This window comes from Podarcis pityusensis (genome assembly GCF_964106645.2).
Source record: "Podarcis pityusensis genome assembly, chromosome: 5".
Classification (NCBI taxonomy): Eukaryota; Metazoa; Chordata; class Lepidosauria; order Squamata; family Lacertidae; genus Podarcis; species Podarcis pityusensis.
This window is the reverse complement of record NC_138032.1, coordinates 3,938,974-3,955,498: the sequence shown is the minus strand read 5'-3', so window position 1 is coordinate 3,955,498 and position 16,525 is coordinate 3,938,974. Positions and strand designations below refer to the sequence as shown.

The window sequence follows — 16,525 nt, the reverse complement described above, 5'->3', positions numbered from 1 at the left end:
TGTGTGAAAGTAAAAAGGGGGGAAAGTTAAGTCCTAGCCATATTTTCTGGGTAACTTTTCCTGAAATGTATGGAGGGAATCTGATTGGCCTCCATGCAGAGAAAAAAGTTAGTGATGTTCCTTAATCCCTTGATTTTAGAAAGGAAAAATGGAAAGCTTTATATTGGAAAGAGGCTCAGATGGCCAGAAACCTGCATCTTCTTTTTCAAGCTGTGGTATGTGAATCTGCTTTGAATATTAATGCCCATCTCTTCATGTTACATAGTTAACCTTAAGAAATAACTTTAGACTGGCATAACCAGTTTATAATGGTTGGTGCTTTACTGTGCTTTTAAATATTTTGTTCAGAGCTGCCCAGAGTGGCTGGGACAACCCAGTCGATAAAATTATTATGATGACTTTAAAAGTCAGGACAGGTCGGAATTAAACATTATAAATTGAGAGCATTTGCAGATGACTTAGTATTGACGTTACAGGAGCCAGAATCTAGTACAAAAAGGGTTTTAGAACTGATTCAAGAATTTGGTCAAGTGGCAGGATTTAAATTGAACAAATCAAAAACCAAGGTTTTAGAGAAAAATTTAACACCATTTGAAAGAGAGAGGTTTCAGAATGAGACAGGGTTAACAGTGGTCAAGAAAGTTAAATACCTGGGGATTAACATGACAGCAAAAAATGGGAATTTATTTAAAGATAATTATGAAAAATGTTGGTCAGAAGTGAAAAAAGATTTAGAAATTTGGTCAAATTTGAAGCTTTCACTGCTAGGCCGTATTGCTGCGATAAAGATGAATGTATTGCCTAGAATGTTGTTCTTGTTTCAAACTTTGCAGATCGTGGACAAAATGGATTGTTTCAAGAGGTGGCAGAAAGATATCTCTAAATTTGTCTGGCAGGGCAAGAAGCCTAGAATAAAATTTAAAATACTAACAGATGCAAAGGAAAGAGGTGGATTTGCCCTGCCAGACCTTAAACTTTATTATGAATCAGCAGCCTTTTGCTGGTTGAAAGAATGGCTACTTCTTGAAAACACTGACATTTTGGACTTGGAAGGTTTCAATAATGTATTTGGATGGCATGCATATCTATGGTATGATAAGGTCAAAGCACATAAAGCATTTAAAAACCATATTGTCAGGAAAGCGCTATTCAATGTTTGGTTAAGATATAAGGATCTGTTAGAAAACAAAACCCCAAGGTGGCTGTCACCAATGGAAGCGAAAGCCTTGAAAAAGGTCAATATGGAGGTCAAATGGCCGAAATATTGGGAAATTTTGGAACAAGATGGAGATAGACTGAAATTGCAGAGTTTTGAAAAACTAAAAAACAAAGTGCGAGACTGGCTTCATTATTATTAGATAATGGAGGCATTTAAATTGGACAGGAAAATTGGCTTCCAGGTGGAAAGATCCAAATTAGAAACAGAATTGTTAGAACCCAAAACTAAGAATTTGTCAAGAATGTATAACTTGCTGCTGAAATGGAATACTCAAGATGAAACGGTAAAATCGGCTACGATTAAATGGGCACAAGACGTTGGACATAACATTATGTTTGCTGACTGGGAACAGTTATGGACCACAGGTATGAAATTTACGGCATGTAATGCCTTAAGAGAGAATATTATGAAAATGATATACAGGTGGTACATAACCCCAGTCAAGCTTGCGAAAATTTATCACTTGCCCGATAACAAATGTTGGAAATGTAAAGAAACTGAAGGTACATTTTTTCACCTTTGGTGGACGTGCCCAAAGATTAAGGCTTTCTGGGAAAAGATATATAATGAATTAAAAAAGGTATTTAAGTATACCTTTCCCAAGAAACCAGAGGCCTTTCTCCTGGGCATAGTGGGCCAAATGGTGTTTAAAAAGGATAGAACTTTCTTTATGTATGCAACAACAGCAGCAAGAATACTCATTGCAAAGTATTGGAAGACACAAGAACTTCCCACACTGGAGGAATGGCAGATGAAACTTATGGACTATATGGAATTGGCGGAAATGACTGGCAGAATCCGTGACCAGGGAGAAGAGTCGATGGAGGAAGACTGGAAGAAATTCAAAGACTATCTTCAGAAATACTGCAAAATTAAAGAATGTTAGAGTGATGTTGGATTGAAAATAAGTGGTTTCCAGCTGTACAGGTTAAAGTTAAGGATAGATTAAGATTAAAGATCAAGATTAAAGATGTTTAAAGAAATGGAAATTTGATAATAAATGGGAAAAATTTAAAGGTATATGACATTAAGAACAAGGACTAGGTTTAAAAAAAAGTTGAAGTTATATATTTTAACACTTTATTAAATTAAAGATTGGGTTTAAAAAAGTGGAAAAGAAACTGCTGGACAAATAATGTGGATTGGAATACAAAAGAGGGAGGTATGAGGAAGTCCAGAAAATAAGTAATTTAAAATGGGGAATGAAAAAGAGAGTTTGTTTTTAATTGTTACGTTTGGTGTTTTTATTGTTAAATTTTGTATTGTTTTTTTTTGGTGTGTGTGTTGTTTTTCTTTTTTCTTTGTTTAAAACCTTAATAAAAAATTATTTAAAAAAAAAAAAAGTCAGGGAAAACCAGCAGCTGACAGGAATCGAGGAATCCACAGTTTAGAAATCTGAAGTCTGGAATCAATGGCTCTCCATCCATAGGTTGCAATATTGCCTCGGGTCATCCACGGATCAGAAGACAGCTGTTACACATTTTATTAATTATGAAGAAAAAGCTTATGTAGCATGGGGAAAGGATTTATATGGCGTTGCTGGATGTAAATTGGTGGGAACTGGCTAATATTTGCCTCATCTTCCTCCTTTGAGATAAGTCATCTGGGTAACCAAGTGCATCTGTACTATCTAAGATCTCAGTCTTTATGCCTGTCTGGGTAAAGGAGGGAACCATGTGGTTAAAGCTGGCAGCCTGAGGATCTTATACAGTGAAGCATCTAAAAAGGAAACCACAGTCAACTGCAGCTGGACTTTCTAGCATTAATTTAACTTGACCCTAAATCCCACATAAAGGAGCACGCCCAACAGTGAAACAGAAGAAAACACAAGTACAAAGCAAACTATAAACAGTTCAAGAGAGATGTACAACCCACATGTAAACTCTGCAATGGAGCAACGGAATGGCTTGTACCGGAAAACTGTGTTCAAATTCAGGTACGTTGTCATGAAAGGAAAAATAGTAACCAAGTGAATCAGGCACGATGAAGTAGGTTAACCATACTGTGTTTGCAAACAGTAATTACAATGAGCAGATGCAAGTGGAAGGCTGGTGATTACAGCTCTCGATCTCAAGTGCTGGAAAAAGAAACACTGGCCTTGAAGGTTTGTTCTTTTCAACAGAAGAAGATAGTCCTGCAGTGGGTTGCTCCTCCCGGCTGCTGAAGGCAAAGCAGTACAAATGGCGTTTGTGCCTTCTGGTGGGAGAGGATTCCTCAGTTTTGGAATGTTCGGCAGCAAAGAATTCTAAAATGCTACAAACCTCAAATCTCATGAGGAGTGCAATGCTAAACAGCACTACAATGTGGAGACTTCCATGAAACACAGGTGCCTCACAGAATCAGGAAACATGGACAATATAGAGGGCCACTCCAAGGGCTTCAACTATCACTGATTAAAACTCTTGTTCTTTTTTGAAGAAGAGGAAAAAGAAGACGATTTTTATTAGTTTACAAAAATACGTGCATTGTCTCTTTTTCAGGTTGTGTTTTCTATAGATCAGTTTAATTTGTCGTGAGACATTAGTGTTGCATGCAGTATAAGGTTGGGAAGAAAAGAGGGGGGAAGAGGGGAAGGGAGCCTGGGGTGGGGTGGTAATCTTCTATTCTTCTAATTAGTGTATGTGTGGTGTTTTGTGTCAGTGTCACTTGCGTGGGTTCTCTTTCTATTATTTTTTTTTTAATGATATTTATTGAGGTTTCAAAGAAGAAAAAATACATAAATAAAAAGAAAAGAAAAAAACCAGAAATAAGAATAAAAGAAAAATACAAAATACAAAAAAGATAAAAAACACTTAATAAAAAATACATCAATCCACCTTACATTCATTTCCTTGCTTCCCTGACCTCCTCACACCTCCCGTTTTTGTATTCCAATTCAGTTAGTTAATTCAGCAATTTCTTTCCCTCTTTGTTTTTATCTTAATCCTTTAACTTAATACATTATAACTTTGGATTCTCATCGGTTAATAATCCATTTTTACATACACCTTTATAACATTGCTGCTTAAGCCACTTAACTTCATTCTGACATCATTCTAACATTCATTAATTTTGCAATATTTCTGTAAATAATCTTTAAATTTCTTCCAATCTTCTTCACCGACTCTTCTCCCTGGTCTCGGATTCTGCCAGTCATTTCCGCTGCGTGGGTTCTCTTTCTATTCGCTTGTTGTATTTCCTTGGTGAGAGAGGTTGGGGCTGGTCTGGTTGGTTGTCTTTGTCATTTGTCTTAAGATTTAAGTAAGACCCCAAAACTCCAAAGTTGTTGAGCTTTCTTTTACAAAAACACCAAAAAACCCACAATTTTTCAATCGCCTAAGATCCAAAACAAAGCACCGCCTTTCAGAAATTCCCCCCAGACGTATGGCAATCTTAAGGTTAGACAGATTGATTCGTATGCTGTTGGTGGATTCTTGTTGGATTTTGGGACATTCCCACTACATGTGGAGGTATGTGCCTGTGGATTTTGGTCAGGCTCCTGGGCGAATCAGTGCTAGTTTCTGTGATGTTATGTACCATCTGTGAGTTTCAGGGTGAGTTCTTTTCTTCTAGCTGAGATGGATTTAAAGGGAGGTTTAGACCACATTCTAGTCCATTGGATAGGGTTAATTTCATGGCTTATGTCGTCCTCCCATTGTTTTTTGATTATGTCGAGGGGGCTTGTGGGATTTTGGAGTAGTACAGTGGTACCTCGTGTTGCATAACCTCCAGGTTACAGAATCTTTGGGTTATGGCCTAAGCAAACCCAGAAGTGTATACTTCTGGGTTTCGCTGCTCGCGCATGCGCAGAAGCACTCTGTGCACCGTGCGCATGCACAGAAGCACTCTATCACACCACGTGCGTGCGCATAAGTGGCGCCGAATTAAATCCGTAACCAGAGGTACCGCTGTATCTCCTCTTCTTCTTTAAACAGTAAGGACTTAGAAGCAGGATGGGTGGGGCAGGATACCTTCCTTCCAAAAGAAAATCAACCCTCAGTTCAATGTTTCTTTCCTTTCAGTGGATCACACTGTTGACAAGCAGTTGCTCCACTCTGTGTGGCTTCTAAATACTTTAGTTTGCCTAGAGAGAAGGGTGGTTATTTTTAATGCATGGAGCCTAAGCTTTGTACTGAAAAATCCTCTCCTCAAGCAGCATAGACTGTCCAACATAAATTGGCAGCACATAATAAATATTTTAAAATGCACAACAATGGGAAGTTATCCTCTGACTCACATCCTTTGAATAAAAAAAAGACTCACTGTAAAAAAATTAAGGAAACTAGGCAAAACTGAATTGGCTAGAGGATAGTGCCAAAGCAAACTCTATTACTTATTTTTACACTCTTTTATTTATTTACTAGTTCAATCTGTATCCTGCCTTTCCAAACGGTGCTCAAAGCAGCTAACAGTGGTCCGAGAGAGAATAAAATATACAAGGTAACAACAGAATATATCACTGCCTATCAATAAATCCAATAAAAACAACAATCAACCAGAATGCAACTTATTTACAAAGGGTACAAGGTCAGCTTATAAAACCTAAAGTGTGCCTGAATAAAAATACCTCTATCTCTGTACAAACATCTTAAAGCACTTTTCTTGATTTAACACAAAGGACACAATGAATAAGATAGCCTATTACTATCAAGTCAGCAGAAATTCAAGTTTTTACTACCATACGCTTGAATATTTCATGCTAAGCAGCTTTTACTACAAATAATGTGGCCTTAAAAATCAGAGGACCCTCCGGTAAAAGGTAAAGGACCCCTGGACGGTTAAGTCCAGTCAAAGGCAACTATGGGGTTGCAGTGCTCATCTCGCTTTCAGGCCGAGGGAGCCAGTGTTTGTCCATAGACAGCTTTCTGGGTCATGTGGCCAGCAGGACTAAACTGCTTCTGGGGCAACGGAACACCATGACGGAAACCAGAGCACATAGAAACACCATTTACCTTCCCGCCACTGCGGTACCTATTTATCTACTTGCAGTGGCATGCTTTCGAACTGAGTACAAGGAGATGCTGTCAGAACAGGAAACCCAGAGACTCCCAACATGCACGCAGAATTCTTTGAATCACAGCCAGTGTTTTTATTCAAGTCTGGCCCCAGCACTGAATGGTAGAAATGTGAAGAATTGCTTGCTTTCCCCACAGACGCTTTCCCCTGCACTGCGTCCCTTTGGCTTGAGCTTTTCAAGAGTTGCATAATGTTGGGCGCTGCTACTTTTACATCACGGTTACCTGATATTCAGGAACGTTAAGGACTGCAGGTTCAGAATGGCTTCTGGAATATAGCGAATGCAATTCTGGTACAAATTAAGGCTCTCAAGGGAAACAAAGAGACAAGTTTCTGCTGGCAGCTCCGAGAGTCTGTTCCGAGATAAATCTGAAACAGAAACAATACATAACATGAGACTGAATGAATCAGGGAAAAAAGCAGGTGACCATTATCTGTAAATGTAGGACATGTGGATATAGGATGATGATAATAATAATAAATTTTATTTATACCCCACCCTCCCCAGCCAAGGCCGGGCTCAGGGCAGCTAACAACCAATAATAAAAACGAGTTGAATGAATACAACTTGAAAACAAGATTAAAATACAACATTAAAACATTAAAACAATTAAAATGCAGGATATGGATTCTAGTCCACGAAAGCTTACGTCCTAATAAATTTGCTATACTTTTATGGTGCCATCAGGCTCATGGTTTTGATGCAATAGACTGCCACTGATTGACAGACTAACACGGCCAACCCTTCTGGAAATTATTAGCTATGTGTGGCTCAAAATAAGTTATTCTGTAAATAGCAGCTAAAAGGGACAATAAAAGGAAAAGGTTTCTCTAGTGGTGCCACTTGCCAAGCTCTTTTGAAGTCAAGCAAGCTCAACTCCTTTCCCCAGAACTATCAGATTTTGCAATCGCAGTGACCAGTTTTAAAAAAACAATTGCCAAGCCAAGCCAAGCCAAGCCAAAACAATTACAAATGAAATCTGTTTTTGTGAATGGGGGTTTAGGAAGAGGAATCTGAGAGCAGTAGTGGAAAACAACAAAAAACAACAGTGCAGCACCTTGTGCAAGTACAGCCTCCACACACACCTTTTGCAGCTGCCCATTTTCTTCCCTGAAGTCTCTACCTTCAATAAAGTGAGCTCAGAGATGGAAATTCCCTGCCTTCCCGGGAAGTTTGGTGGGAGGAGGAGACTGTGCAGGTCTCTGTGCAGGTTCTTCACCGTGCCTCAAACATTTGGGATGTTTTAACGTAAAAAAAAAAAAATCAACGACCAAGTTTTACGCAGCATATAATTTTCTATAAAATGAAAGAAGGGCGCTCAAATGAAAATCACACTGGTGCTGATTTGGGAATGAGTGTAATTGCTCTTCTGGACTGGCATTCAGGAATCAGAATTACCGTATTTTTCGCCCCATATGGTGCACCGGCCCATAGGGCACACCCCAGGCTTCAGGATGCAGCGCGCCCCAGGCTTCAGGATGCAGGCAGCTCTCCGCAAGCCGTGGGAGAGCTGCGCAACTTTGCGCCGGGCTCCCACGGCTTGCGGATAGCTTCCTGAAGCCTGGAGAGCGAGAGCGGTCAGTGCGCACTGACCCCTCTCGCTCTCTAGGCTTCAGCGAAAGCCTGCATTCGCCCCATAGGACGCACACACATTTCCCCTTCATTTTTGGAGGGGAAAAGGTGCGTCCTATAGGGCAAAAAATACGGTACTTGTTTCCACAAGTCTACAGGAAAACTTAAGCCTTACTGGGAAAAAATGGGGCGGCAGTATCCATGGAGGGAATATCATATGGGTAAAAGAAAAGAAGAAAATGTCTCTAGCCAACTGTTTGTGTTAAAAAAACAACAACCCCAAAAACCTTTAATATACTATATATACACAAATATTTAATGAATTAATCCCAAACTAGACTGATTTGATGCAGTCACCTTTAAAAAACAATTCAACTGCATTTGCTGCATTTCTACAAAAACATCCTAATTTTATGAGGAAATCTGTGAAGTACATGCATTAGATTTGTGGAGCTCAATTCCTCTTTCATCCCTTGCTACCTCCGCCCCCACCTTTTTGCTATGCTACCTACCCATTTTCTTGTTTTAAATTATAACCCTTTTGCAGACATGGACCTGCCCTCCCCCCCCCCCCCACTTCTGAAACTCTTTAAAGCACTGTGGATCCTTATTCTTGTGGTATTAAATAATTAAACCTGCCCGATGCTTCAGCCCTTGTCCCTCATCCATGTCCCAGATCTGTTCACCAGGTTAATGTGTCCAAGGGTGCGTTGAATTCCTTTCTCCCTAACATCAGCCTTAAATACTGCATGGGGAAATCATTTTAAAAAGTAGAGCAATGGCAAAGGTGTTTGAAGTATGTTACAGAGTTTTTAAAAAAACCAACACTGGAGGAGTAAGAGAAGGCTTCCTCAAACTCAGCTCTCCAGCTATTTTGAGACTACAATTCCCATCATCCTAGACCACTGGTCCTGCTAGATAGGCATCATGGGAGCTGTAGGCCAAAAAATATCTGGGGGGCCGAGTTTGAGGAAGCCTGCTCTTACTCCTCCAGTAAGCATACAAAGCAGCTTTTGCTTGGATTCTGCAACAAAAACCCAATCACACCGGCCACTGATCTTGGGAACTTGATATGGCAGGCCAGTGAAACGGAATTAAATATTTTCCCCACTCTGTGTCTCTGTGTGTATCTATATCTATAATAGAAGGGGACGACAGAGGACGAGATGGTGGGACAGTGTTCTCGAAGCTATGAACATGAGTTTGACCAAACTGCGGGAGGCAGTGGAAGACAGGAGTGCCTGGCGGGCTCTGGTCCATGGGATCACGAAGAATCGGACACGACTAAACAACAACATATCTGAAAGATTGCTATACTGTCCATCAGAAACCGTTTATGTAACTTACAATAATTGTTTTAATGCTTCAGTTTATTATGTTTTTCCATTACCTTGTTTTTGCACGTAACATAATTAACAACATCATAAAATCCCTTAAACCATCAGCCTCTTAACAAATCTCAGGCTCAGTCAGGGAAGCATTTGATGTGACTGCGTGTTTTCCTCTTCAAGCACTTAAATAAGGTTTGTAATAAATACTGCTAGTTCCATGCTTGGAGGATTTCCTGAAACAGGAGGGCAGGATGATCTCATGCCTTCCTCCTTGCCGACTACGGCAGGAGCATTTTTTGAACTTGGTTTATTTTAAAATTGCAACAACAACCCCTGTGAAACAATACCATCTCTCCTGCCCACAAGGCATGGCTTAAGAAGGAGTTTTCAACTCTCTTCATTCCTAGCTTGTCTGCATTCACAGTTGTAGGGCAAGTGCTAAGGGCAAAACAAAGAACCAAAGGGCAGAAAATAAATTAACATTGGGGCTGAATATTATAAATATAACACCATGCCAGTAGTGTATTAATATTGTGCAACTTTTAAATTACCGGTACTCTTATCACGAAATGAAGGCAGTCACTGGGAGAACTGGATGGAATGTTTTTGTTATTTATCATTTATTTTTCAAAACAAAGAATGGAAGATTATTTTAAATCAAATAACCATCGTAGCCTACATTTTTTGTTCTTATAATGGTATGACTGGCTTTGATCAATTGATCTGAAATGCGTTACTACTTGTCATCACAGCTGTGATTCAGTTGCAGCGGGAAAATATTGTATTCAGAATGGCAGCTAACAAATTAATTAAATAAATAAATATCTTGGGAACTCTTTTAGATTCAAGAAGCAGTATAGAAATGTATTGTATTATATTATTATATTATTATTATATTATAGTATATTATATTATTATAAATAATCAACGGCCAGTTGTCATAGCAGACATATAAGTGCATATATCTAGCACCGTTGCCCTGCTCTGTGAAATGAAATTCTCAGCAAGAACTCCCAGCGCACAGATGGACTTCAGAAACATAAAGTGCAAAAATTAAGATGCTTTTACCAAAATCCTATTTGTGACAAGTTCGCAAACTCAAGAAGAAATCTGCCGACAGGCCATAAACTGGGAAACCTGAGTACAAAAACCACACTTCCAGTGCAAGACCAACTCATAATGTTTCCATGTGGCAAATATATTAAGGAAGCCAAAAGGTCCAGTTTCACCTAGCCCACTTCTGACCACTGCCTGAAAAATCAAGTGGACCTGAAGGCCTGACTAAGCAGTCATGACTATTTATTCCTTAGACCTGTACACAAGTCACACACTGCATGGGGCAATCTGAAGCAAAGCAGTAGCTTAACTTTGCAATGTTGTTTTAGACTAACATGCCAGACCACCTATATTAATACAACATATTAGAAAGGGCAAACTTCCCAAAAGAACTCTGGAAATGCTATTCCTTTTTATAGAATAAAAGTATCCCTGCTGGTTAAAATAAGCAAAAAGAGGGACTCTGCGGAGCTGTACGGTTGTTCTGTCTGCTATCACGAGAGCAGGCAAGCATGAACAGTGGTCCTTATATGGAAAAGACTATTTTTAATAGGCTTCCAATTTTTACTGCTACAGCAGAAAGCAAGTCATGTGTCGCTGAATTCATAGCAACTCCACTCGCAAAATTCCTCCTGTATAGCAACACAATTATTTCTTCATTAACAGTATGTGCTTAATCTCAAAGATTTTCCTCAAGAACGTTTTAAAGTGAATTATGGATGAATATCAAGTGAAAGTCTCCTTCTTTGTGAGAGTCTCCTTCTTTGGAGGTCTTTAAGCAGAGGCTTGACAACCATATGTCAGGAGTGCTCTGATGGTGTTTCCTGCTTGGCAGGGGGTTGGACTTGATGGCCCTTGTGGTCTCTTCCAACTCTATGATTCTATGAAATAAAAGGACTTAACCTGCAACCCAGCAGAGAGCTACCTGCATCCAATTCCTATTGATTTAAAAAGAGGTAAAGGTAATACTGGCATGGGGGGGGGTGAGGCCAAGCCCTTTGAACCTGATGTTTCCTTTAGTTATCTTGGTTAATAACCACTAATTGACCCACATCTTCCAGCCCACACCTAATTTCAGGCTGATTTAATGACAAAGGAAGGGGCGTGGCCCAAAGTTTTAAAGCCTAATTTAGGAAGAAGGCCGGAAGTGATGTTCTACCCCCAGGTGATTCCATGTTGAATAATGTAACACAGGCATAGGCAAACTCCAGCCCTCCAGATGTTTGGGACTACAATTCCCATAATCCCTAGTTAACAGGACCAGTGGTCAGGGATGGTGGGAATTGTAGTCCCAAACATCTGGAGGGCTGGAGTTTGCCTATGCCTGGTGTAACATTTGTAAGTTTCTTTAAATCATATATTGTGTTTTAGTTAAAATTATTTAACTGAAATTAATATGAAATTATTTGTTGACTGCCTTCATCTTCCATACAAAAATAATCAAGAAGTATGCAACAGATAGTTTAAGTGCTTTATTTTTATTGTGCTTTAAAATATGTGACTAATTTAACAGGTTTTCAGCCTCAAGTATCTGTAACTTGGCTATGCATTTTCTCTATAGGAATGGATTTCTAAAATCAATCTGCAGCAAAATACATAAAAACCAAATGTTTCATGGGTAAATATCAAACAATAGTGTTTATTAGAAATGGTGGAGCAAAGGTTTTCTGGCAAATGATCTGTGACCAATGTAACATGATCAATATAACATCTGACAATTCACTGCCAGCTCAACAATTCTATGAGACTATGAGTCTATGAGAGAGATCCACATTTATTTTACTCATATGTAAAATGCCATTTTGGAAAACTGTTCCCAGATAATGAAACTTTGGGAAATTATCTTTTAAATGATGAGGAACATGTTAACTATATATGCAAATTAGAAATGAGCCTGTAAGTTGATATTTTCATGGAACTACCCCCACCCCAAAAACACATAAATGCCACAAGAGAAATAGTTACAGGAAAGAAAGCCTGTGTGGTCTATACTAGAACTGGTCTTGGGTCCTAGTACTTTCCAGGATTCTCTCTCTCCCTCCCGTTCTTTGCAAAATTCCAGCAAACCCCTCTCCCTTACAACAGTTGAATCATCCTTCATTTTCCCCCTTTAGTACAGGCTCCCTGCCAACAGCTTAAGTAAGTTTCTTTTTCAAGCAAGGGGAAAGTACTGAGCCAAGCTGGCTAAAATAAGCTGAACTAAATAAATAAATGTTGCGAGACAGTTATGCCGAGGAGTGAATTAGACGTCTCAGCTGGCTTACAAGATTTGGTAAAACTGAGTGCGCTCATGATTTTAGGGAACAGGCTTAAAGTCAGTCTCTGCTACTGCTAAGAATTCTACAGAAAAGGAATTGTTACACCATGAAAATAACCCGGGACCTCAATGTGTGTGCAAGTGCAACAGGATTTTTTTAAGCATATGGATGGACTTGAATCACCCACTGCTATGTCCAATCTACTTAGAAGTGACTCATGAGATCAACTGTATTCATAAATGAATGAGGCAAACTTTTCGGAGAACAAAGATTCTAAGAGAGGAAGTTCAGGGTATCTATGTAAACATGCAGGGCAGTATTTCATAATCAAATTGTTGGGTAGGTTATGTCCAACCAATGATAACCCTTGAGACGTCAGCTGCACCAAATTTCTGCTGCTTCCAGTAACTGCTAGCAATCCAGTCCTGATTACCATATCATCTTCCACTTTGCTCATGACTGTACGTGTGCACTGTTAAAAACCAGTCATATGAAATTAATATGGCATTTCCATGTGAGCTGTGTCATATGGCAGCCAATGTTACACATGGATAAATGTGAGGGCTCATTAGCAAAGATGCATGAGTTATTCACAGTAGCAACAGGAACGGCAGGGGAAGAGCCAAGAGCCTTAGCCAGCTAACCAAAAAACTCATAGACTTTTGACATATTCTTAGCCGCTACTCATGAAGTATAGCAGTTTAATGAGGATCTCTTCAATACATTAAACATCTCTAAGTTGAAGGTCTGTTCACATGTTGAAGAGGGCAATACTATACAGACAGAATAAAAGGTAAAGGTAAAGGTAAAGGGACCCCTGACCATTAGGTCCAGTCGTGACCGACTCTGGGGTTGCAGCGCTCATCTCGCTTTATTGGCTGAGGGAGCCGGCGTACAGCTTCTGGGTCATGAGGCCAGCATGACTAAGCCGCTTCTGGCAAACCGGAGCAGCGCACGGAAACGCCGTTTACCTTCCTGCCAGAGCGGTACCTATTTATCTACTTGCACTCTGACGTGCTTTTAAACTGCTAGGTTGGCAGGAGCTGGGACCGAGCAACGGGAGCTCACCCCGTCATGGGGATTCGAACCGCTGACCTTCTGATCGGCAAGTCCTAGGCTCTGTGGTTTAACTCACAGCACCACCCGCATCCCTCTAGACAGAATACAAGCCACCAATTGCAGATGTGACCACATATATACTGTATATACATTTTCACTAAATGTCATGATGCTGAAATCCACATGGTTAGACAGAAGGCACCGTGATCTACAGCATGACAAGAAGTGGTGGATGGGCAGGCCAAGTGAGCCAGAACAGGCTGCAGCAGGCCCCTAGCCCCTGCCCTGCTGCTATGACTCCTCGGCCCCTAGGATCTAGTTGCCATGGCCGGCACCACGATTGGCTGCCTTCCTCCTACCTGGCTAGCCTGGGGCGCTACTGCTGCAGCAGCTGCAGTTAATTAGGATGAAAAGTTGACCCAGGTAAGGTGCTGGCAGGTAGAGCAGCAAGAGGAAGGGGGAAGGCAGCCAGAAGCAATGGCTGCCTGGTTTGAAGGTGTGCTGTTGCTGCCACTGCCAATTCAAAATGAAGAATCGGTCTGGGTAATGCAGGAGCAACAGGACCCCATGTCGGCTGGCCATTGCTTTTGGCTGCCTTCCTCCTCCCTGTGCTGCCTTATATTGCGCCAGTCCAAATGTCACAACAGACTATGGTTCATTATGAAAGGAACTCGTTTCAGACTCCTCACTGCTTTGTGGGCACAGCTGCAAGATCAGAAGCTTTCTCAGGGGTCACAAAGGTGACTTGTTCAATCAAACATAGTTAAAACAAGCCACTGTTTAGGGTTCAGATGCAACACTGAACTGTGGTTAATAAAAAGAATGGAAACAAAAGCTGCACTGGAGGAAAGAAGAGTGTATGAGTCTGAGGGTAAATGTGGTTTACTCCTAGGATGATAAATCATGGCTTTTTTTTTTGGTGAAAGTTGAATGTATGTCATGGACGGTTTGCATGTATTCAGGAACTTGTTAATATTCAGTCCCAGTGTTATTTCCACCTGCTTTGAGAGAGATAATTTCTTACCCATCCTACACCATAAGGTCCCAGGGCGGGTACAGCCTATTAAAAAGTTTAAAGCAAATTACATCACAAGAATAGGACAGGTTCTAAAAATATGCATCTCAAGTGGCAAATCACAGGGTAAAGGAAGAGTGTCTTCAGCATATGATGGGAACACTATAATGAAGGTGCCAGGTATACCTCTGTGGGGCAGCAGTTCCATGACTTAGGGGCTGCCACAGAGAATGCCCTCTCCCAGGCAACCCCCTTCTTACACTCAAGCACAACCTCACCCGCAAATCTCTTTATTTAAAGAATCACAACCTCATTTAAAATCATTTCCCCATTTTATTAACCTTTTGGTTACTACCCCATCATTCAATTCCCTTTCCATCCTGAAGAGTGCATCTTCACACACACACACACACACACACACACACACACACATTTCATGTCTACTTGAAAACTATATTTAATTCCAAGGAAGCAAATATATACATCTGCACATATATCATAATTTAGAATGCAAAATGTAGAGTATGTATTGATTTGCCCTTGCAATCACCTTGAAAGATAAGAACACAGTCATTCGGTAATGCTAAATAACATGTATCTAGGTTTGAGGAGCAACTTGAACTATCTAGAAACATATAATTATAGCTGGAAAAATGTTGTGTGTGTTGTGGCTAAGAAGTTACAATGGGAGCAGCCCAATCAAAATCTTTCATAGCACTCTGCCAGCGTTGTTACTTTACAGGAGGACTGACCTGTGCAGTGGCTTCTGGATGCAGGGGCACAATTGTGTAATTTTTAGTGGGGCTTAAGTGTGTCTTTGGGATGCGGGTGGCACTGTGGGTTAAACCACAGAGCCTAGGGCTTGCCGGTCGGAAGGTCGGTGGTTCGAATCCCCGCGACGGGGTGAGCTCCCATTGCTCGGTCCCTGCTCCTGCCAACCTAGCAGTTGGAAAGCACGCCAAAGTGCAAGTAGATAAATGGGTACTGCTCTGCCGGGAAGGTAAACGGCGTTTCCGTGCGCTGCTCTGGTTCGCCAGAAGCGGCTTAGTCATGCTGGCCACATGACCCAGAAGTTGTATGCCGTCTCCCTTGGCCAATAAAGCGAGATGAGCGCCGCAACCCCAGAGTCGGTCACGACTGGACCTAATGGTCAGGGGTCCCTTTACCTTTACTTTAAGTGTGTCTTTAAAAACGAAGCAAAACTATGCTTTAAACAAATTAGCCGTGTTCAGTTTCCAGCTTTCCCCATCAAAACATAAGAATTAACACTATCCCAATGCAAGGAGTAAGGATGCGCTAGAAGTCTCTGATGCAGTCCACGATACAGTTGACAGGTAAGCAGGAATCCAAGAAGCATTGCTTTTACCCTCAAAACAGGATCCCATCCCTGAGCTATGGAAGGAAATCAACTGTGCTATCCCACAGCTGCAAGGGTGATGCCTTGCCTATTGTGGTGGAGCTGAGCATGCCTCCAATTTTAATCTAGACACGACCACCATTAAAAAAAAGAGTATGCTTCAGGTATCAAAAACTAAAGAAACTTGCTTTATAGTCCTACATTTCCTCAAACATGTAGATGCATAAAACTGTAAATGATCAGACAGGCTGCAGATGACACTGGAATTTTATTGCCTAACATTATACAATGGTTCTATACAGCAATATATGGTGACACAGCAAGGTCATCAAATTGCCTTGCTGCACTGTAGACCCTACGTAATGTCTTTAAGAGAACAGTATCCATTGAAAAGAAGCATTGGTGGACTGAAGTCTAATGTTCTTTTAATAACTCCATCCTTCTTGCTGGTATCATTCTTAACAAATAGATTTCATTAAAGACAACCCTTCCTCCCTCCCATGTTCAATTTCTGATACGACAATTAGTAGGCTTCTACCAAAAAAACTGGACTGGTGCCAGCTTACTGGTTCAGTACAAGATAAATCAATGTTGAGACATGAATTAACAATGCAGCGCAAGCTTTAAGAAAACCAAGTCTAAGAGACCATCTAAAGAATAAA

General features: G+C 40.6%; 1 protein-coding gene across 6 annotated transcripts in view; it reads right to left on the bottom strand.

Moving 5' to 3' along the window:
• LRCH3 (leucine rich repeats and calponin homology domain containing 3) overlaps nucleotides 1-16,525 on the bottom strand; it is a 95,754-nt gene that overhangs the window by 59,413 nt on the left and 19,816 nt on the right. For all 6 annotated transcript variants that reach the window (XM_081007445.1, XM_081007448.1, XM_081007447.1 and 3 more), the window contains exon 2: nucleotides 6,439-6,583. In XM_081007445.1, the coding sequence (XP_080863571.1) occupies nucleotides 6,439-6,583 (145 nt within the window). The remainder of the gene's footprint in view (nucleotides 1-6,438; nucleotides 6,584-16,525) is intronic.